The sequence below is a fragment of the Lygodium microphyllum genome, chromosome 22 (assembly GCF_053477565.2).
Source record: "Lygodium microphyllum isolate KBCC chromosome 22, Lygodium_microphyllum_v1.1.10, whole genome shotgun sequence".
NCBI lineage: Eukaryota > Viridiplantae > Streptophyta > Polypodiopsida > Schizaeales > Lygodiaceae > Lygodium > Lygodium microphyllum.
This window is the reverse complement of record NC_141156.1, coordinates 82,077,447-82,101,099: the sequence shown is the minus strand read 5'-3', so window position 1 is coordinate 82,101,099 and position 23,653 is coordinate 82,077,447. Positions and strand designations below refer to the sequence as shown.

Sequence of the window (23,653 nt, the reverse complement as noted above, 5' to 3'; positions counted from 1 at the left end):
AGTGACAACTTAGAAACTTCATTTAGTTAAGTGAATATGGTAGTCCTGCAAGGGCTAAGGTAGCCTAAGATATCATTAATTAGCCCAAATTTAGGAGTGGTATGAGGATCATGGACCTAGAAAGTTAAAATATAGTGATAATGGTAAATCTTGTTACGAGGGGCCTTCTTTCAATGAGAAATGTGAAAGAAGTTACTTCTATGGAGATCAGAGGACCATTATTCCTACACTCATGGAGGACCATGGCAAAACAATATCCATTGAACTTTTCAACACATTTGAGGTATAGAGCTTGGGATAGGTTAGGTTGAATTTGCTACATTTATCTCATAGGCTTGGAGATCAATATTTATTGGACTTCACTTGATTGATCCAATCACCGTTGAAGAGAAGTTGAGGTGGCCACTTCTCTTTAATTAACTACTCTAGACACAAAAGAGGCCATACCACTAGAGAGGACTAGCTTATCATGGAGGAGATTCTATTCACAAATAGCTCCTACAATGGAGGAGTGTTTTGCATTTTTGGAGCTACTTGCTTAAGTGTAGAGACAAAGACTTCACGACAACATTGGGGAAGTGGAGGATTGACATTTAACCCCTCATACACAGATTAGGCTCTCCACCAATGGTAATATCCTTCTCCTAGTGGTTGCCACTAGTAGAGAGAGTGCTTACTTTCTTAGTATAGGAGAATAATAGACTGAAGAGGGGGAATCCAGATGAGTGGGAACTCATAATGGTCTCAACAAAGGATAAGGCTCATGGCTCAATGTGACAAGCCTAGTACTTAGACCCAAATGCTCATACATGCATGATGGATGGCTAGAGACATTGGGCATATAAGAGGCCTCTTCAAGACTATAGTATAATCCTAGGTGGTGTGGGTATGGAGAAGGATAGTTTTAGACTAAGAAAGATCTCTCTTTCTTTGTTTACTAGCATATAGGAGTTTAGCAATTGTTACATGGCTTGGCTATGGTAAAGATGACGTTCATTGTATTAGATGCAAGGAGCCAAAGGAGACACAAACACAAAGCATTATGGATTTTCTTAGGGCTCACGAGTTTTGAAGAAGAGCCCGAAGGATGGTGTTTCATGGTAATGCATACTCTATAATTGCTACAAGGCGAATGGTTGCTTGGATTTCTATTCCTTGTGGATCAGAAAATGAATATGCACATCGTGCTTACCTCATCTTGGGGCAACCTATGTGCAAGATCACCATGCTAGGTCTCTCATAAATAGTGTGAAATTAAGGGGCTTGCATGGTACATATGGATTGCCAAATGCAACCATGCCATAGATTTATTGGGCATACCTATTGTACAGACTCTTTGCAAGGTTTGGAAAAGGATTCTTCACACATGAAATAAGAGGGAATATAAGGTAACTCAAAGACTATGGAAAGGAGAGATACTTCTCTCAAAACCTAGGATTTTGCCAGTTTCTTCCATTGTGAGCCCCACACAATCTAGCAATATAGACATCCTAACTATTGATTCATTCAAACCTTGTAACAGAATTCGCTTGCATATTTATTGATATGGAAATCCCTTACAAGTCTGCTTTATATTTTGTATTTTGCATTGGGATATATTATCCCAAAGAACTGACTATTTTTAGGTTTTTTTTTGTGTTTTGTCTATTTAAGATTTGTTACTTGTTTACTTGAAGAGTTTTATCACCCAAGGTTTACATTTCATGTAGAAAACACCTGCTCATTGTGGATGAACAAAGGTTTTCAATTTAAAAGAGCATTCCATATATATTCTCTTCTTACCTATAAGTATTGGTGATTATTGCATCTTACATTGAATTTCACGATAGGTTTTGAAAATATCTAAAACATCTGCACTATCAATTCAACATGGAGATCAACTATGCCAAAGACTAACCACATGTGCCACTCTAGTTTTACAAGTCCTAGTTGATCAATCGTCATATCAAACAATTGAGACACTTGTGTTGCCAAACATGTAACAAACTACATGTCACTTTGAAACGTTTTTCTCTCTTCAATGAAGAGATTATGGGTAACTCCTATTGCTAATCATATTATGAATTTATGAAAATACCATGGTAGTTTGTGTAGGTGTCTATGCCAATTGAAGACTTAGATAATTAGACAACAAAATAGTGCTAGAAAATTGAACAAAAAATAAGTATGGAGCTATTTTGTCATGCACTAGCTAACCTTAAAATATTTTTTGCTAGGGGGGGGAAAAACATTTAGCTTGTTCCCTAATCTCAAATAGCTTCATTCTGCAATTTTTTAATCGAAAGTTATTTATAATGGTGGAATGTTTCCACCACATTCATCTGAAGGTGAAAGACCCCCACAAGCCACCCTAGCTGGGCTTGAATCCACAAGTTCACTAACACACACCACACCCCAACCAATTAGCTTGTCATTCATGCAAGTAAGAGCATGATTTTGATAGAAAAGGGTTTGTAGTGACCTCCTAAGAAAGTCCACTTGCAAGGCCATTTCACCAATGGTTTTTGGGTGAATTTGAGATATGTATTATGTTTCACGCAAGTCAGTGCGAGAAAAGCTCCATTGTTTTAAAAATGTTCTCTCAAATGTCTAAACTCTCATTAAATCCTAGGAAAATCAAATACAAAGAAGCTCTGGTTAAATGAGCTTTATGCACATCATTAGATCTTGTTTAGGGTAGTGACGAGCCTTTCCTAAGTCTAGCAAGTAAGCTGAGACTTCCAATTATTAAATAAATGAAAGTAGAAGGATGTGTCATGTGACGACTTTCCTTGCACAACTTCAAGAAAATCTAGTCATTCGTTGATGTGGCACCACCCTTACTGGGTGGGCCATGTCTATGGAAGGATTGCCAGGCCTTTTACCCCATGTCACTCGGTCCTTATCAATCCTCCCACAGTTTGAAAGTGTTCGAAAAGCCTTCTTAAAATTGTGAGAGACTGAAATTTTCCTTCTTGAAAATACATAGATTGAGTTATAATTTTGCAAGACCATGAAGAAACAACTAGTGCAAATTATCCAAAGCCTCCACATCTTCCCTCTAGAATCCACTGCACTGTCTTAATTTTGTAGCTAAAAGCTATTCTACCTTGTGACCTACAAAGGTGAACAAAAAGTTCATCTTCTCGTCTTAATCATTCTCCAATTTGATGCAAAAACCAAACACTCAGCAGCTTTGACATTCTCCAATTTGATGAAAACACCCCCTCTCACTTGTGAAGCCAATGTGCCAGCAGATGGAAGAGACAGGAATCACAGTGGACGATAACCTCACATCACTTCTCATATTACTTGGAAGCTAGAACCTGGTTTGGACTTCCTCCGCAGCTCGTTCCACCCTCTCCAGGCCACAGCAGTTGGCCCTCAACCCAAGGTCAAGTTAGCTGAGTACCAATGGTTACTTGTCAAGTTTGAAACAGAATGGAACTGGAAACCACAGGTCCATAATGTGATCAAGGTACTAGCATAACTGTCACCATTAGTCTATTGAGTGCAGCACTACTCACATCCAGATGACAACCATGATCTTTTTTATATCCAAAATGGTGCTCAGTTCCTGTAGGGCAAGTTTGTAGCACAGATATTTTTTGCCACATTTCTCCACAGCTGGGACTTTGGTAGAGAAGCAGTGGCCTCGGTTTACGGACAATGAGAACATGTGCACCGTTTCCATGATATCCAGTTAGTGATGCTGCAATTAATTAAACAGGAAAGCACATTTACACCACCTCCATTCACACCTGAAATAGTATATTGTATGTTTTTTGCATACAACCACCTTTCAATTGTAAGGCATTTCTGTAAAGTGGCACGTAGAACTATAGTGAAGTGCTTGGAAGCACTTCAAAAAGCCCCAGCTCTACGACAAAAATTCATAAATGAAAATGTTGAGCGGTACGAGATTAGTGGTAAGAAGGTTGCATATGCACTTCGGAATTTGAGCATATGTTTCCATGCCAAAAACCAGAACTTGTTGGAGCCTTGGCTAATATACCACCAGACTTCAACAAAGTACTTGCAATTGAGAAGTAGCTTGCCTCGCTAGTGAATTTGGGTCATCTGGACCAATAAGCTCATCAAGCCGTTCTGGTAGATCAAAAATGTGTAAGAAGGATGTAATGTTTTGAAATTGTATGCATTGACAATGCTTAAGAGTCATATATTGCTGTGAAAAGCATAAGATTTGTTAAGTTATTTGAACTGTCTGACCTTGCAGGTGAAGAATAGCTTGCGTAATCTCTTTAAGAAAAGAGTTCCATTCACCGGGCTGCATACCACTTTTCATTGATGAATGACTCTTAGAAATGGGTTTCTTTGTTATGCCATCATTCATACAACCCTTTTGCAAGGAGTTGGGATGTACCTTGGTCTCATTCTCAAAAGCCTCATAAACCCGCTCTGTTTGTAACTTTGGAACCTTGGTCTTCATTGTTCTTTCAGCTAACTTCACCGTTGGTGAGTTAGAACCTGTTTGAAACCTGTGGAGTGGCTTTAAGGGCATCTTCTCTTTCTTAATGAGAGGTACTGTGCCAGCAACAATGTTGCTAGCTTTAGATGTTTGATATATCATCCCCTCATCCACTGTATGGTTTTTCAAGGTCCTTTGCATCTCAAAAGGCAACCTGTTTTCTTTGGTTTGTGAGTCATCATGCTCCCAGGCTGCAAACTCTGGAGAAGTTGAGCAGGAAGATAATGATTCCTTTTTCGCAACAAAATCAGTTCTTGCAGGGCAGGTTGAAGGTCTTTGCATACACTGTTTGTTGAGAATCTCAGGGTTGCAAGATCTTGATGCATTTTTGTATGAAGCCTGAGGATGTACCCTGCCAACTTTCCAGCGTGCAGATCTTTGTGGAAAGTGAGTAGGCAGAATAAGGGGAATTGTCTGAGGCTGAAAGTGGTGGATATTTGTTCCCATTCGACTCCATGCTCTTTTTCTACTATCGGGGTTTGCTTCTTTCTGAGCTCTGATGGCCCTTCTGTATTCTGAAGTTCTTCTTGCTTTTTTGGTGGGTGAAGTAATCCAGAAAGGCAGATGCATCTCTGAAAATGTGGTCAAGTGTTGTCCATCTTCAAGTACACCCATAAGCTTGTTATCTAAGTTGTCCCTCAGATCAACAAATCGTAAGATTCCCCATTCTTTCATCACTTCAAGCAGCAACTTTCCACTCATTCTTGTTAACCGATTACCTCTCAAGTTCAAAGCTTTGGTGTCAAGCATGCATGCATCAGTAGCAATCAGGGTCACCTGTTAATGAAACATATGCAATAATTTATGTGATTCCTAGAACCTAAACAACTGTTACCTTGAAGAGGAGTACCAATTCTCAAAACGCTGCATAGACTGTGAGTTGTCACGTCTGACAAGTTGTTCAGGGATAAGTCAAGGGCAGTTAAACCTTTGGGTCTCATAGTTAGAGCATTGACACCTTTTGAACTCCTTAGGCTTGCCTGCCAATCTGCTTGGGCCCTCCTGCAGATATGTGCCTTTCACATGCCCACCACTATTAGTATTTCTGAGAGAACATACAAGGGGGTAAGGTAGAGGGTGAAATTGATAGTCAGACCTTGAGTATGGCACTTAGAAGAGGAGCTGCATCATCCGTGAGAGCACAAGCTGAAAGGTTAAGAACCTCCAGTTGAGCACATTCTTGCAGGCTCCTTCCCTATCACAGATGGCAAAAGGATTGCTTACACAATCTTTCCATTGCTATCTATTGATAGGAACATTCATTGTAACTAGAGAATGCATTACTAGTCTTGACTTTACAATCATTTCCCGCACATGCACTAGGGACACCAAACCATACCTCAGAAGGTCAGCACCTACCAAAATTTGCAGACTGTGATTTCCAAGCTCACTGTTTGCAAATGAGAGTTTCTTCAGCGTTGTGGACTGGCCTGCATGTGATATCCTCGAGTTGAAACGGAAGTTACACAGTGCAAAGTTTCTAAGAATATAGCTGTTAATCTGGAATTCGATCGAGAAATAATATAGCTTAAAATCATTTGAATGTTCAATCTGGAAGGAAGTATGAAGGCATGGATGTAAGCACAGTGTATTCGGAGAGCATTAAATTACCTAACTTGAAACCTCAGCTCAACTGCATACATTAGAAAGTAGTAAGTAGAAAGTAGAGGGAGCTAGAGGCCTATAATCAACTAGACACAATCTTCAATCTCCACTCAATAGTTATTGCTCGAATGAAACCAGATCAATTGAAAAACCTCCAGCATGGGATCCAAGGTTGGTTCACAAGAGTTCATCCTTAGAACTGAAGCCTATATATTGAACAAGGCTTCTTGCTGACATAGACTTATGAAATGAGATGGAAGGACAAGCACAAGAAACAAAGAATCCAAGAGGCAGAGAAATTGGAGGCAAGTTAGTCGAATAAAAGATTGTGAAACAGACGATGCAAGGGGGTAGCTGATGATGGAGCAAAAGATGAGGTTGGCTGTGGGTCATGGCAGGCCGATATGTTGTGGGCCTTCAAACCTTGTGTGTGTACGCGTGTGTAAAGAGAGAGAGATCACAATGAAGAACTCCCTTCAACCTCTTACAAATCATGGACTTTAGGCAAATCAGTGAGATAGGGCTTTCTGCTTAGCTCTAGACTTTATGCAATTGCTACTATAGCCAAATCTGTAAGGCAGGGCTGTCCACTTAGCTCTAGGCTTTATGCAATTGCTACTCATTGGTGGTGGTCTTGTGTTAATCATCTTATGGCTTTTATCTCCTCCAAGGATAAAGATTTTCTGATGGCTCTACTTTCTGGCTCATGCAAATGCAGATAACTCCTTTTTTCTACCTCGTTTTAAATTTCTTTGACTAAACATGGAGTATTATCATGGTCGAGAGACCTTCCTGATTCACATATGATTTCGAGACACAGGTTAACTCCTTGGTTATTACCCTCAAACTAATGTTGAGTTGGGTATTGAATAAGGGTATTGAATAAACGTGGAGTATTATCATGGTCGAGAGACCTTCCTGATTCACACACGATTTCGAGACACAGGTTAACTCCTTGGCTATTACCCTCAAACTAATGTTGAGTTGGGTATTGAATAAACTAAAGAGTCAAATATGATTATTGAAAGTTATCTACATGGCCTTTACATGTTTGCTTTACGAGGCTGAGCCCTACCACCTCCCTTGTCTTGAAGGGAGTTTGTCGCTGATGTGTCTTGGAACAGTCTGCTGCAAGATGACCCATCATCCTGCAAGGAAAACGCTACCCAAGGAGACTTGAGTTTCTACTTTCATCTAGTACAGACATATAACCGAGTACACAGAAATATGATTTTTCATTACAAAAGTAATTGCAGAAGAAAAAACAATTGGGACAGACTCTCCTTTAAGCTTCACATCTAACACATGAGTATTACCCTTATATACAAGAGTAATCGTTTTGTTGTAAGTATCCAAGATAGCATGCTTCCTGTGGCACCATGGAATACCCAACAGAAGATCACAACCCTCTAAAGGCATAATATGGAATTCCTCTGTGTCGACATAGCTCTCAATGTGCATACGGAGTTTGCCAAGAATGGGGGTGATAGGTTCAGTATGTCTTGGGCATGCCAAATCAGCCTATCCAACTAGTTCCATTTCCTCGCGACATATACCCAGCTTAGTTAGAATGTCATCTATCCTCGGAATCGGAAACCTATTCTTGATCGTGTTCTTATTCAAGGCTATTCTTCATTGTGTTCTTATTCAAGGCTAGAATGTCATCTATCCTCGGAATCGAAAACCTAGTTAATACACATTCACCAAGAGCCGTCCTTTTTCTAAACTAGCAACATAGGTGAACAAAACAGAAAACTACTGGGCCGAGTTAGTCCCTTTCTCTAAAAGCTCATTAATCTGTCATAATCTCTTTCTGCTGCACTGCACCGTCCCTATACGGTGGCCTATTGGGCGGACTAGTCCCTGGAATAAGATCTATGGTATGATCTTCACGCCTCTCAAGGGGTAACTCTCCTGGTAACGAATCTGAGAAACAGTCACTGAATTTATCCAAGAAAGCCCTTCTACTTTCATCTAGTACAGTCAACTTCATTTTTGCAAAAACCAAGTACGCAGAAATATGATTTTTCATTACAAAAGTAATTGCAGAAGCAAAAACAACTGGGACAGACTCTCCTTTAAGCTTCACATCTAACACATGAGTCTTGCCCTTATGTACAAGAGTAATCGCTTTGTTGTAAGTATCCAAGATAGCATGCTTCCTGTGGCACCATGGAACACCCAACAGAAGATCACAGCCCTCTAAAGGCATAATATGGAATTCCTCTGTGTCCACATAGCTCTGAATGTGCATACGGAGTTTGCCAAGAATGGGGGTGACAAGTTCAGTATGTCCTGGGCATGCCAAATCAACATGTCCAACTAGTTCCATTTCCTCGAGACGTATACCTAGCTTAGCTGCCAATGCCAATGAGATAAAGTTTGAACGAGCTCCGAGATCAAATAAAATAAGCACTATGGAATCTCTGATCTTTCCCCAAGCTCTGCACAATTCTGCAGCATCATCAACTGATTAATCTCTCACCATATTAGGCACTAAGCGGATGTTGGGCTTCTTTTTACTTGGCACATCTTTATCCTCCGCATATTTAGAAGATTGCTCTGGGCACTTAGAAGCAATATGGCCTTTTTGTTCACATATAAAGCGTTTCCTAGCCATCATTAAAGCCTTTCTTCAAATGATTTGCCAAAAAGTGGCCTCTTTTGTCCTTTGCCCAGTTTAAAATAAGTCTGAGGCTACTGCTGAAAACATTTCTTCCAAAAAGACTTCTTTGTAAAGTTGGTCTTTTGTGGAAATTGCTTTTTCTTCTTGCTAGGATAATGCTTAAACTGAGAATCCTTCTTTTCAGTGCCTTTAAAGCTGCCAGCTTTTCCTTTCAACAATACATTTGCCACACCAACATTTTCAATTAACTGTAGCATACTTGTAACTTTGGTCTTGGTACAATAATCCCTGATCCCTTTAGGCAAACTACAAGAGTACTTTTCAATTTGTTCTGATAGGGGCACTGTCCTGTAAGAACTCACGGGCAAAAGTGCTTTCGAAAATTTCTTATTGTACTCTTCTAAATCCGCACAATTTGCCACGCCAATTTATGCCATGCAGTCATGACATCTACTTCAAACATGTTAGTTAACCATGAAGCTGCATACAACTGTTTAAAATGGACCCAAGTGGCAGATGCATATCCTTGCATCAACAATATGTTCCACCACTGCAAAGCATTACCTTTCAAAAAAGTTGCAGCCTTCTGCACCTTAGAAGTCTCAGTAAAATTCCCTACAGTGTAAGCTGCATCAAACTACTGTATAAATGTCAAAGCTTTCAACTTATCTTGCATATCACTGAAGGTTTCAAATTTTAATGCCTGACCATCCTCTTTATAGTCTTTAGGCTTTGCATGTTTTGGTGTCAGATTGTGTCACCAAGTGCTGATACTTTTTGTAGTTGCTTTCCTTATTTACTTATACAAATATTTTATTTTTATTTTCTTTAGTTGCTATTGCTTTTTACCCCCAGAGTTCTCTTGGAATAAGCCGAGATCTTTGCATGGCCAGAAGAGACAATCATTGGGACAAATTGGACTAATGGTTTGTCTGAGCCTTTGGACCGGTTTCATATTGAATGGGCACTAAAGAATAGAATGCCAGTGGTTTGGGACTGTGTGCTTAGCCATTGGAGATGGTGAAGGACAATGAGCCTGCTAGCCAAGACAGAAGATACACATGTGAGAATGCCCATGGAATAAAAGTCATTGTAACTTAGCCACATTACACTTTTTGATGTGGTTGCAATGATAAAAAAGTTGCTCAGAACAACTTGAGGAATGCAGGGGGTCACCATCCCCAAAATTTAGAGAGTTACTATTTTTGGACTCTAGAATCTATTTGCGTCATTATCTTCGTTTTTGCACGAGGATTAATTCTCTAGTCTGTGCCGAGGTCAAATTTTACACCGATCATGGAGAATTTTAGACCGGAAGGTTTAAACGGAAAATTTGTTACATGTATGCCATGTGGCACAAATTCCCGAGAGAGAGAGAGAGAGAGCATTAAAAAAGACGTAATAGATATAAGGGGTAGATCTGAGAGTCAAATTTTGAGGAACTGAGGGCAAATTGCTGCAAGTACATTAGCCATGGAGAGTACTTCTTTGTCTCTGACTCATGTACGGAGGTAGAGCTTGCTCCCTCTGGTCAACTCTCTCTCTATTCTCAAAGGAAATGCTCTGCATGATGGACTGATTCCATCGAAGGTATAGCTCTGTGTTTTCTTTGCCCTTCTGTTGAGGCAAGAGCCTCACTGTCTAGGTTCAAGAGCAGCTATTGGCTTCTCTAATGTAGGAACTAAAAAAAGTGATGACCATGCCACACATAAACAGGGTTTTTCAGCTCTGATTTAGTGTTGTTTGTGGGACTGTTTTACTGCTGGAATGATGCCAGAGAAAAAGGCATGAGGGGCAAATCTGAGAGTGAAGTTTTGAGGAGCTGAGAGCAGATTGCTGCAAGTACATCAACTATGGAGAGTACTTCTTCGTCTCTGACTCATGTACTAAGGTAGAGCTTGCTCCCTTTGGTCAACTCTCTCTCTATTCTTAGAGGAAATGCTCTGCATGATAAGCTAATTCCATCGAAGGTATAGCTCTATGTTTTCTTTGCACTTCTGCTGAGGCAAGAGCTTCATTGTCCAGGTTCAAGAGCAGCTATTGACTTCTCCAATGCAAGAACTAAAGAAAGTGATGACCATGCCACACAGGAACAAGGTTTTTCAACTCTGATTTAGTGCTGTTTGTGGGACTATTTTACTGTTGGAATGATGCCAGAGAAAAAGGGATGTTGTTCTAGATATACTAGACAGTAAGAACAGTAAATACAGAGTTCTGCAGACTGCAATTCTGCACATGAATCATTGAGTTATGGTCGCAGAAAATGCTTTCCTAAAAGGAATGTTGTTCTGGATATGCTAGACAGTAATAACAGTAAATACAGAGTTCTGCAGACTACAATTCTGCACATGAATCATTGAGTTATGGTCACAGAAAATGCTTTCCTAAAAGAGATGTTGTTCTAGTCATACTGTATTGTCCTTATGCAGCTGGGATTTACTCAGATAAGATGAAAAACAATTGTTCATAGGTTATGTATTTTGAAACATTTCATTTTTGTAACTTTCCATCTTTTAATTTATAAAAAAATACCGAGAGGGGCGCCGGTCTTTGGGGCCAATCTAGTGTTGAGCGAGGGAGTGAGGTCTTTGTTTGTGTGTGTGAGAGAAAAGACCAGGTATTAATTGAAGGAACTACCGCTTTATGTGTGTCATAGACCGGTTTCATGGTTCCACCCCCGGGATTTGAATTCTTTTCTATAAGAATTTAAGCTCGGACAGTTTTGGGTGAAAAGGCCATACACACAGGTTTTACAGAGATTACAAGACTAGAGAGATGGTAGACATGGATAAAGGCAAAGAAAAACTCCCTCATGAAGAAGAGAGTTATTCTTCTGCTCATAGACACCGAAGAGAGAGTATTGGTGCACAGGTGTCAGCACCTTCTAGAACCGACATTGAACCACAGGATGAGGAGTAAGAACAGGACTTGTTTATGACACAACTCCTCAGTATGGTTGGCTCTTTCCAATAGCTTGTAAAGAATCCTTGAATGCAAAAATTTTTAAAGTCACATAATGAGGATTCTTAGGCTAAGTCATCAAATCATACCATGGAGCGCTCGAAAAGGCAAACCTCTAATGTGCGTGAGCATGCGGAAAAGACACCACACATGGAGACAGGTCCAGTGAAACAAGAATCACAAGCACAAGATCAGGGAGTGAATGGCCAAGGCAGTAATGCACAAGTGGCACAACAGACTATTCCTCCTCAGTTTACTACTTATCCTAGTTACTTTGGTGGTGGGTCAGTTTTTCAAGCAATGGTTGGATTACCCACTGGTTATCAGGGATACTTGCCTAGGGGGCCACCAAGAATGATGCCTATTGAGGCAATGAACCCACTTTATGCTAATATTAGTCTACAGCCCCGCTATTAGACTTTGCAGAGTCCTTATTTGATGCTTGGAGTACAAAATGCAGCGGCTGGTTTTTTTCAGTCTAGTGGGCGGCATATGGCAGCTAAGACAAGTGAAATGAATGCTGATAATGCGCCTAAGGGACTCCCCTTTTTACAACCACTTGTCTATGACAACCTGACACTAAAAAGTGCAAAGCCTAAAGACTATCAAGAGGGTGGTCAGGCATTAAAGTTTTAAACCTTCAGTGGTATGCAAGATAAGTTGAAAGCTTTGACATATATACAGCAGTTTGATGCAGCTTACACTTCTAAGGTGCGAAAGACTGCAACTTTTCTGAAAGGTAATGCTTTGCAGTGGTGGAACATATTGTTGATGCAACGATATGCATATGCCACTTGGGTCCATTTCAAACAGTTGTTTGCAGCCTCATGGTTAACTAACACGTTTGAAGTAGATGTCATGACTGCATGGCGTAAATTGGACACGGAAAATTGTGCGGATTTAGAAGCAAGATCCTAGCAAGAAGAAGAAGTTTCCAGAAAAGACTAGCTTTACAAAGAAGTCTTTTTGCAAGAAAAGATTTCAGCAGCAACCTCAGACTTCTTTTAAACAGGGCAAAGGACAAAAGAGGCCACTTTTTGGCAAATCATTTGAAGAAAGGCTTTAATGATGGCTAGGAAATGCTTTATATGTGAACAAAATTGCCATATTGCTTCTAAGTGCCCAGAGCAATCTTCTAAATATGCGGACGATAAAGATGCGCCGAGTAAAAAGAAGCCCAACATCCGCTTAGTGCCTGATATGGTGAGAGATCAATCAGTTGATGATGCTACAAAATTGTGCAGAGCTTGGGGAAAGATCAGAGATTCCACAGTGCTTATTTTATTTGATCCTGGAGCTCGTGCAAACTTTATCTCATTGGCATTGGTAGCTAAGCTAGGTATATGTCTCAAGGAAATGGGACTAGTTGGACAGGCTGATTTGGCATGCCCAAGACATACTGAAACTGTCACCCCCCATTCTTGGCAAACTCCGTATGCACATTCATAGCTATATGGACACAGAGGAATTCCATATTATGCCTTTAGAGGGCTGTGATATTCTGTTGGGTATTCCATGGTGCCACAGGAAGCATACTATCTTGGATACTTACAACAAAACGATTACTCTTGTACATAAGGGTAAGACTCATGTGTTAGATGTGAAGCTTAAAGGAGAGTCTGTCCCAGTTGTTTTTGCTTCTGTAATTACTTCTGTAATGAAAAATCATATTTCTACGTACTTGATTTTTGCAAAGCAAGTTAATGAAGTTGATAGTAATATGTCTGTACTAGATGAAAGTAGAAGGGCTTTCTTGGATAAATTCAGTGACTGTTTCTCAGATTCGTTACCAGGAGAGTTACCACCTGAGAGGCCTGAAGATCATACCATAGATCTTATTTTAGGGACTAGTCTGCCCAACAGGCCACCGTACAGAGTCAGTGTAGCGCAGCCGAAAGAGATTATGGCACAGGTTAATGAGCTTTTAGAGAAGAGACTAATTCAGCCCAATAGTTCTCTGTTTTGTTCACCTATGTTGCTAGTTCAGAAAAAGGACGGCTCTTGGCGAATGTGTATTGACTACAGAGCCTTGAATAAGGACACAATTAAGAATAGGTTTCCGATTCCAAGGATAGATGACATTCTTGATTGATTACAGGGAGCACGAATAGCAGGATAGATTTGAAAAGTGGGTACCATCAAATCAGAATCAAGCCAGAGGATATCCATAAGACTGCTTTTAGAATAACATTTGGTCTCTATGAATTTTTAGTCATGCCGTTTGGATTGACGTATGCTCCTGCTACGTTTAAAAGGAAGATAAATAGAATTTTCCGCCCTTATCGAAGTTTCGTTGGCACATTCTTTGATTATATGATTATCTTTTCAAAGAACGAAGAAGAGCATAGAAAACACTTAGTTACAGTCTTTAATGAGCTTAAGCATAACAGATTGCTCATTAATGGCAAGAAGAGTGAATTCTTTTTGAAAGAGATTCACTTCCTTGGGCACATAGTTTCTAAAGATGGTGTGAAGATGGATCCTTCAAAGATAGAAGTAATTGTCTCTTGGCCAAACTTGAAAACCGTACATTATGTGTGCAATTTCCTTGGCCTATTCTCTTACTACAGAAGATTTGTAACACTTTGCATAGATTGCTTCTCCTTTATATGCGCTTGAAAGAAGGATGTCAAATGGCAATGGACTGACAAAGAGAAATCAACATTTAGATGTTTGAAGGGGAAAATGACTACAAATCCACTACTCATTTTGCCAATCCTATCTAAGCCATTCTTAGTGCAGTGTGATGTATGTGGAAACAACATTGGTATTGTATTAATGCAGAATGGCCGAGTTATGACATATGAGAGTAGAGTAGTCCCTGTTATTGAAAGGACTTACCAAATTTATAAGAAAGAGTTATTGGTTGGATCCATGCAATTTCTAGTTGGAAGCACTATTTCCTTGGTGCTGATTTTGTAGTGCAAACGGATCATCAAACACTTAGATACTTTCTCACACAAGCTAAATTGTCAGAGAAACACATGCGTTGGGCAAATTTCCTATCTATGTTTCGTTTTCAGATAGTGCATGTGGAAGGCAAGAAGAATGTAGTTGCAGATCCTTTATCTCATAAACCACAGGTGTCAACTGTTTCAATTTCTTATCACTGTGAATTGGATGATATGAAAGAGCAGTATGTTGATGACGAAGATTTCTCTCAAATCTATGAACAGTTGATCAATGGCCAACATCATGATCATTATGTGTTCAAAGAAGGCTTTATCATGATGCATGGAAGACTATGCGTTACAAAACAGCTGAGACCAAAAGTTTTATTAGAAAGTCATGCTCCACCGTATGCAGCACATCGTGGTATTGATGCTATAGTCAAAGTAGTAGAGACTTTCTTCTATTGGCCAGCCTTGAGATCTAATGTTGATGCATATGTCAGATCTTACCTTGTATGCCAAAAGGTCAAATTTGATAGATAGAAGGCACCAGGGTTATTGCAACCACTGCCTATTCCAGAAAGGCCATGGGAAAGTATTGCCATGGATTTCATTTTTTATCTTCCAAGAACTTCTTCAGGGAATGATGGAATTTGGACTATCATTTGCTGATTCAGCAAACAGGCACATTTCATTCCTATAAGGAAAAAGGTTAAGTCAGAACACATGGTAAAGATATTTATGCAAAATATCTTCAAGTACCATGGAATGCCATGGTCAATTGTGAGTGATAGAGACCCAAGAATGACTAGCTTGTTTTGGAAAGCATTGTTTGAAAACATGGGTACTACGCTGAAATTTTCATTTTCTTTCCATCCACACACTGATGGACAATCTGAAGAAGCAAATTCGACTCTTTTAGATCTACTGAAGTGTTATGTTTCAGATCATAAGAGTTCTTAGGAACACTACTTGCCATCGATTGAGTATGCATATAATAATATAATGCACTCATCTACTGGCAAAGCACCTTTTGAGATTGTGGAAGGTGTAAAGAAATTATCTCCCATTTTGCAAACAAAAGATAGCATTTTTGAAGTAGATCGTTATAAAAAAGATTGGGAAGAAGCATATAAAAAGGTCAAGTATGCCTTAGAAGAGTCACAAGCTAAACAAAAAAGAGCTACTGATAGTCATCATCGGGAACTCTTGTTCAAAAAGGATGACTGGGTCTTATTGCGTTTTGAAAAGGCACGTTTGAGAAAATAGAAGGGCAAGGAACGTTTGTTTTCAAAGCTGAGTATGCGTTACTATGGCCCTTTTCAAGTCTCAGAGAAGATCAATGACGTGTCATATAGGCTGAAATTGCCAGAGAATTGGAAAATTCATAATGCATTCCATGTAAGCCTATTGAGGCCTTTTATTGGTGAAGTGCCAGAGGATATGGTTCAAGAGGAACAGCCTGAAAAGCAGAGAAATTAGATGAGATTCTAGTTCTTGAGCAAATCCTAGCACATAAGGATAGGAAAGTGAAAGGTAGAGTTATAAGAAGATTTTTGGTGAAGTTCAAAAACTATTCACCAATGGATGCCAAATGGATAGAAGAGGCTGAATTGGCAGATTCACCTCAGTTATTGCAACTTTACCAAGAAGCTTTCTTACTGGAATCTACAGTGACTTAGAATGCTTTTTGAAGCAATGTACATTCTCTATTGTACAGTTGAATACTGCATCTCATTGAATAGCACACAATGTATGGTTTACACTTAGCATTAACATGTGTATCACTGAATGAAATCTTAGTGCTTTGAAGTTGTATTTGTTACACTTCAGTTGAATGATTATACATGTTGTGACACTAATAGTTCGGGGATACGTGCTATCGCCCTATGTTGCATCCGGAAACATGTATATTAAAAAGGCTCCTAGTAATCAGAGTTGGATACAAGATGTGATCCTCCACCTATGTAAGACTTGAACTTGCAATGACACAAATGGTAGTAGAGAAACTCCTACCATCGCCCCGTGTCATCTGTTAGCGAGTGATACATGCGATGCATAGTACGGGGTGTTGAGCTAAAACATGCATTACTTGCTGATTAGCCTCTTAAACAGTCCCAAAACACACTAAAAAATGCTATTTTAGAGTAAAACCCTAAAACGGGGAGCGGTTCGAGAGAGTCCAGTGGAAACCCTAAAACGGGGAGCGGTTCGAAAGAGTTTAGTGGAAAACCTAATTTTCGGGAAACCTAATTTTTGGGGCGCCCTTCCATATCTATAAATAGACAGACTGCCCCCATTCAGCCTCATTCCGTTTGTGCAGGTTTCTCACTCCATGTGCACATTTTAGCCATTAGCCTTCTCCCACGTGGCTGTCTAGCCCTCGAGACTGCTGCCAGTCCATCCGTGTTTGATCCTACTGTTGGCGCCTTCATGCTGCAATTTGATCGTCTAGTCATCGCCACCGACAGCAGACACTGTTTCAACCTGCTGTTTACAGTAGAGTGCAAACCCTAGCAGTTTTCTTCACATGGTATCAGAGCCAGTGCTCTTGTAAAGAGTATCCTGCAGGTATTGTGGAGAGCTAGTCTTTGTGCGAGGCACACAATACAACTTGTAACCGAATCACAATGTCCCAAACACCTTCTCCAACCCCTATGATGTCTTATCAAGTTTCTCCATCATTGGAGACCCTGAGACAGCATTATGGACTCGGTGAGGAGGACGACACTCCACTTTCACCTTCACCTTCTTCTACTTCTATTCTAGATTTCACTAACATGACAGAGGAGGACTTTGAAGTGTACTATCGCAACAAGTATGATGATGTTTACACCCCTCCTACCAATTTTGCTACCACATCCGGACCGGTTGGTGAGGCTGGCCACCTCTCCGATCATGGAGGACATGCGGCATTCAGAACATCTGGCGATCCATCTTCATCGTCTCAGCTAGGTCCAATGTCAGGTTTGTATAATTCTTTTGAGTTGCATAAATCAAAACCCTCGCTTGTTTCTTATTTTGAGGTACAGGATCCAAATGGCTTTGCGTATGTGAACTTCAATAGAGGGGGCTCACGAAGCAGATGGAATTCACGTACCTTTACAGCTTCTGTTTCATTCGAGCATACCACACACACTTCACTTCCCTCCCATCCCACCCTCTTCTATCCATCCCACCCTCTTCTATATCACACCTTGATCACCTCTCATCATCTTTCCAAAACCTTGGATTACACTCCACATTTGCATCACACACCCTAAGGGTTGGATCTTCCATCTTCGCTTCTAGCACCTTTTCCTTCACCCCATTCTCTATCTCTTTTTACCATGGTACTTCGTTAGGGGAAATGCCATCCTTTAACATAGTGCCTCTAACCTTTCAGCAAATGAGCACACCTAGAACTCCTGGGTCGACTGTGATGGGCATCCCCCTCACTATCCCCAGCTTCATATCTCACATGACCACTCAAACGCAGGGGTTTTCATCCTCAGCTTATGGGGCGTATTCACACTCTCCTTGGGTTACACCTACACAGGGATTCCCATCTTCTACTCCCCGTGTTCCCATGCCACCTCCTTGGGTTCCTCATGTGGCTACTATGCCCATGCCTAGTCAGCCCATCCCTACTATGGATCCACCTTGCACACTACCCGTATGCCTGGTGGACACTCTGAGGCCCATTCCCAGGTGTACTCCACTCCCCCATCCTACCCCCACTACACTTTTTCACACTATCCATCTCCGAGCATTACCACTCCTGTTGCAACAGCCAAGAATGCCTTCACGGATACGACACGTTTTAACGGGTTAAATTTCACCACTTGGTCTAATTTCATGCAAAAATTGCTTGAGTCTTAGGGTCTTTGGGACCTCATCATTGGTTTAGAGCCTATGCCGAACCCTTGACTAGCTCACTGTGACTACATTCGTCAATGGAGAGCCCGCAATGCCACAACCAATGTTAAGCTGATGCAGGGGTTGCTTCTTGAGTTCTACTCTCAGTTGCAGCACATCCTGCTCGCATCAGAGCGTTGGAGTCACCTTCTCGACCGCTATGTGGCTCATGATCGTACTCGGTGCATCAATCTCGACTTTGAGCTTCAAGAGTTCTCTATTAAGGAAGGGGATGATCTGAAAGTCAAGCTGGCTGAATATAGGTGGTTACTTGCCGAGTTTGCCACTACTAGCTCTCCAAAGTCAGATGACAATTAGGTTACATTCTTCTTGAATAATTTGCCTGAAAAGTACTTCAATTTCATTCAACACATCATCTCCCAACCTCGATTGCCAACCTTCTACGAGTTTGAGTGCCAGTTCTTATGTTACGCAAGGCTGCATGATCAAGTCCACAAGAAAAGAGCAGAGGGGGTTGGTTGCCTCTTCTTTGGAAGGGAAAACCACCATTGGCAATAACTCGCCAGATACGAAGGCAAGCCAATCAAAGGGTGACTCCTCTTCCTCAGATGGAACCAAAGAATCTACATCTATCTGGCTGCAACTTCCTAAGAAAAACCGGTTTTACATACATTGCCAGAGAGCATGCCATGTGGACACGGAGTGTCGCTCCAAGGCCCAACGTCTTCCACCTAAAAAGCCTCATCAGACCGCTGCGATTGCACAGTCTAGTGGGGCTACGCCTTTCGCTCCTGCTTTATCTGCTCCTTCAGCACCCGTTTGCTGCTAGACATGTGGCTTGAGTATAGCCTCAGTAGCCCATCTCTTTCACTACCCCTGAGGGATTGGTTGATTGGTCTATAGGTTCCAATCCTATTGCACTTCATGCATCTATCTCACCTTCCTCCCCACCACGTCAGGCATTCCCTTGGCAGCGCCCTGCTACTACTGAACGTATGCGATGGTGGCCATCTTCTTAGACTAGCATGTCTCTAGATCTTTTCGGATACCCTAGGTCACTCTAGCATTCATTTTTCGCACTCTTAGAGTTGGGTCCATAGGATTCATTGTCCTTAGTTTTTCCCTTCTTTTGGCTTCTGCTACATTTACTCACACATGCACATTCCTTGCATTTATTTTGAGTTAGATTTTCTTTCAGTTCTGTTTTGCTTTGAAGCATCTCACCACTAATCTCTGTGTTTGCAGATTCTCATCTCTTTTGCAAGGTTTTGTCTTTCAGTGTAGGACTCACTTGTAGATTACTTTGGTCCTACCTAGGCTAGAGACATGGGGATGTGCACCATTCCTTTCATGGTTTCATCATTCTAGGACTGCTTGCTCTTCTTCCAGCATGGCAGTTTTCCCTCCCGAGGCGGATTGCGCAGTATCTCTCTCGATGCTATCATGGCGGTGACTTCTACCTTGCTCTTCTAGCGGGATGCTTCATCCACTTCATCTTCTTTCACTCCTTACGGTTCTCGGCACTATATGAAGACCGACATCAGGCTCCTTTTCCTTCTTCGGCATCTACATCGAGGTTCAGAGGGCGTTTCTACCCTTCTTGGTATTCTACAAGCTTCAGCACTTTATCTTCGACATCGGCTTTTCCCCCCTGTTGTGCCTTACCCTTTGCATTGCATGATTTCATTATCTTTGTACTAGGGCGCTTAGGCAAGTGAATAATTTTCCCATGAGGGACACTGTCCAAGTGGCACCTACTGCATGAGCATTCTTTAGCATGTAGCATACTTTGCATCTCATTGTGCAGAGCACCACTTGAGCAGATCCTAAGTTATTTCCACCAGCGGCTATTGTTACCCCACCACCATCCTTCATCACATGGATACCTCATCACCTATTTTTTCTCGTCATCAACACCCTGAGTGGATGGGTTAGCTTGTTCTATTTTGTGATGTGTTGGGTGTATCCTTCCTCCTCCCGTCTTCTAGGTCACTTTTACTCAAACGGCCGCATCCCATAAAATTTACCTCACTTATAATTTAAAAAAAAGTTCCATGCAGTTCCATCCATCTTTGTAGGGCTTGGTAGGCCACTGGGCAGCCAACGTACACTCTTTGTCTGATGACCTGTTCTCTTTGGGGTGACTACTTGGATTCCGTTGGTAAGATAACCATTGCCTCTATAGTCTTGGTAGGCCACTGGGCAGCTGACGTGCACCTTTGTCCAATGCCCTGGCTGCTTTGGGTTGGAATGCATTAGGGTAAGTAAATATCACAATGGCTGGCCTAATCTTTCGGCTCAGTTTTGGGCCTGAGAGGGGGTGTTGAGATAAAACATGCATTACTTGCTGATTAGCCTCTTAAACGGTCCCAAAACACACTAAAAAATGCTCTTTTGGAGTAAAAAACCTAAAACAGGGAGCGGTTCGAAAGAGTTGAGTGAAAACCCTAATTTTTGGAGCGTCCTTTCACATCTATAAATAGACAGGCTGCCTCCATTCAGCCTCATTATGCAGGTTTCTCACTCCACGTGCACATTTTAGCCATCAGCCTCCTCCCACGTGGCTGTCCAGTCGTCGAGATTGCTGCCACTCCATCCATGTTTGCTCCTGTTGCTAGTGCCTCCATCCATGCTGATGTCAGCTGCTGGCAACATCATCATCTGCTGTGATTTGATCATCCAATCATCGTCTATCACATCAGACATTGTTTCAACTTACTGTTTACAGCAGACTGTGCGCAGTTTCCAACCTCCGATCGGCGGTACACTGCTACGTTTACTAGTTTCCAGCCTCCACACTGCTGCGTTTTGGTGACCAGTCTGCTGCCTTTTACTATTCAACACTCCTACACTCCGAATGGTGGTCACAAACTTAAGATCCATCTTTGATGGATGTCACACTCCGACATTGCTCTGCCCTTGAGCACACTGTACACTCTTACATTTATTTACAGCTTTCCTTCACTTCAGAGTTGTATTTTCTCTCTCCCTTCTTCTGTTTGTGTTTGAGTTTCTGTGTTTGAGTTTTTAAGTTGTGCATTTAGGGTTTGAGTTTTTGAGTTTTGCGTTTAGGGTTTGAGTTTCGAGTTTTGTGTTTAGGGTTTGAGTTTTTTCCTCTGTATTTGTGTCTGTCTCTTTGTGTTTCTGTCGTCGTCATACACTCTGTGTGTCCTCAATGCAAAGACTAGCAGCTTTCTTTGCACGGGGGAGTTTCGAAACGAGGGAAATGGAAACGGATTGGAGTTTTGTAGTTTCGGCCAAATTTTGAAAACGGAAAAACGGCGTTTCGAATTGTACACTAAAAAAATACTGGTAATATTTGGGTATGTAAATATATCAACGCCTACAACAACATGTATCCAAAATTCACACAAAACTTTGAGTCTTTATGCCATATGATTGAAATCATGATTCATTACACATTTCATGAGTCACAAGTCACGACTCACCAGTGAAGATTGAGGAGTCAAGATTAAGGACTCAATGGTTAAAACTTAAGACAACTTAACACAATTAAGACTCAATTTTCAAAACTTAAGGTAACAAAATGAATTAGAATTTATGACTCATGAATAATCTATTGATCTAAAGAGCAGCGAAAGACTGACATCAAGAACAATGGAACAAGAATCAAGATGCATAATAAGTGGGATCAAGATACAATGATAGTAACTCTGTTATATAAATAATCTGTCTAAACTCCAAAGTCCAGTGAGGCTATAAGTATCAATATCAATGAACAACTGGCAACTCTAGTCAGGACTCTACACTACTAAACCGACTCCTGTATATCACGAGTCATGACTCATGCCTCATCTGAACTCTGAGGATCTGTGCATCATCTCCTCGTCCGACTCTGAGGACCCTGATCGAGAAGTTGATGAAGCAACCTCAACCTCATTCTCAGGCTCAGGCTCTGACTCTGTCTATGATGCACGACTACGTGTGGCCCTCACTCTAACCCTCCTCTATGCACGAGTCTCATGCATCGGTGCCCGATAGCTCCTCATAGAGCATGGAGTAGATATCTCGCTCCTCTTGTGGTATCTGCGGAATGTCACACACCTTTTCTATATCAATCTTGTCAACATTCACCTATAAAGATGAATGAGACAAATATATATCATATGAGAAGAGATTCAATATGTTCAATGTTCATACATATCACAATTTACAATCCAACTTCTAAGCAAATTAGCAATGTCAAGTGTCAAGGACTCGAGGTTAAAAAGTTAATTATACATAATACTAATCATTACTAATTTACATGTAAAGGCTCAAGGAATAAAGCGGTCCTCTCAAGAAGCTGGAGATTGCAATGGCAAAACACTAAATGCTCTAGCTAGGCAGTTATGAGCTTGTTTCTCTTTTTGGTGTGAAAGAAGGTCCATGTGCTCCAGTTTCTCTCAGCAAGCCCTGAACTACAATCTTGCGAGAGAACCCGAATGACAATGCGTTTCTATTCAAATTTAAGAGATTGAGATTAAGTAATTGGCAATTGCTAATATGCATGCCACAAAATCAACATTTGAGTGGGTAATAGATTACAGAACTTGTTATCTAGGTTGCATAATGCATTAGATAATCAAGATTCAAAATATAAAAGTCACCAGTCACATACCAAAGTAGAAGCACAATTGCCGTATTTCTCCCACCAAGAGACAGACTGAAGCTATCTCTCTCGAAGTCTAGCTGTGGATCGGCCAAAATGAAGAGAATAATTGCGGAATGCTAGCAAATCATCCTCTACTCTTCTCATCATATCTATATCATCTCCTGTGAGACGCCTCAAGTACTCCATGAAGTCCTCCTTTAACTCCTCACTAGTGTACTGCTCCTCGCTATGCCAAAGGGGATACAAGATATGTGCGACAACATGAATTGGTTTATGGAACCAATTCCATCGTGCAATCCACACTACAGGAATCTCATCAACCCTATAGATAAAATAAGTTAAAAACTTAGAAGTTAGAATAATGATCAATCATCAAGGAGTCATTAATATCAAATAGTTACATGTGTAAAAGTTAAACAAAAACTTATTTGTCTTGGAGCAAAAAGCTGTTGCAAAGCAAGGCCTCGCAAATTTTATCCATATACTTATATAGAAGCCCCAAAGTACTCCCCTCTATATCAGTGATGCGCAATACAGTGTAAATAGGAGTGAGACTTTTTACTAATATGTACTGATTATGGGCTGATACTGCTGCTCTACACCTTGACATAAACGGCAGCCTCACATGC

The 23,653-nt window shown here is 40.9% G+C and overlaps 1 protein-coding gene across 6 annotated transcripts in view; it reads right to left on the bottom strand.

Moving 5' to 3' along the window:
* Positions 1 to 2,771: 2,771 nt before the first annotated feature.
* Positions 2,772 to 23,653, bottom strand: part of LOC148017346 (uncharacterized) — a 117,471-nt gene continuing 96,589 nt past the window's right edge. For 2 of the 6 annotated variants that reach the window (XM_087663425.1, XM_087663426.1), the window contains 5 exons: positions 5,828 to 5,898; positions 5,565 to 5,663; positions 5,304 to 5,484; positions 4,210 to 5,202; positions 2,824 to 4,086 (listed from right to left, as the gene is read on the bottom strand). In XM_087663425.1, coding sequence (XP_087519551.1) covers positions 4,004 to 4,086; positions 4,210 to 5,202; positions 5,304 to 5,484; positions 5,565 to 5,663; positions 5,828 to 5,898 — 1,427 coding nt within the window. In that variant the 3' untranslated portion in view covers positions 2,824 to 4,003. Of the gene's footprint in view, positions 4,087 to 4,209; positions 5,203 to 5,303; positions 5,485 to 5,564; positions 5,664 to 5,827; positions 5,899 to 23,653 lie in introns of all 6 variants that reach the window. The other 4 variants (XM_087663428.1, XM_087663429.1, XM_087663424.1 and 1 more) reach the window with 4 other exon arrangements.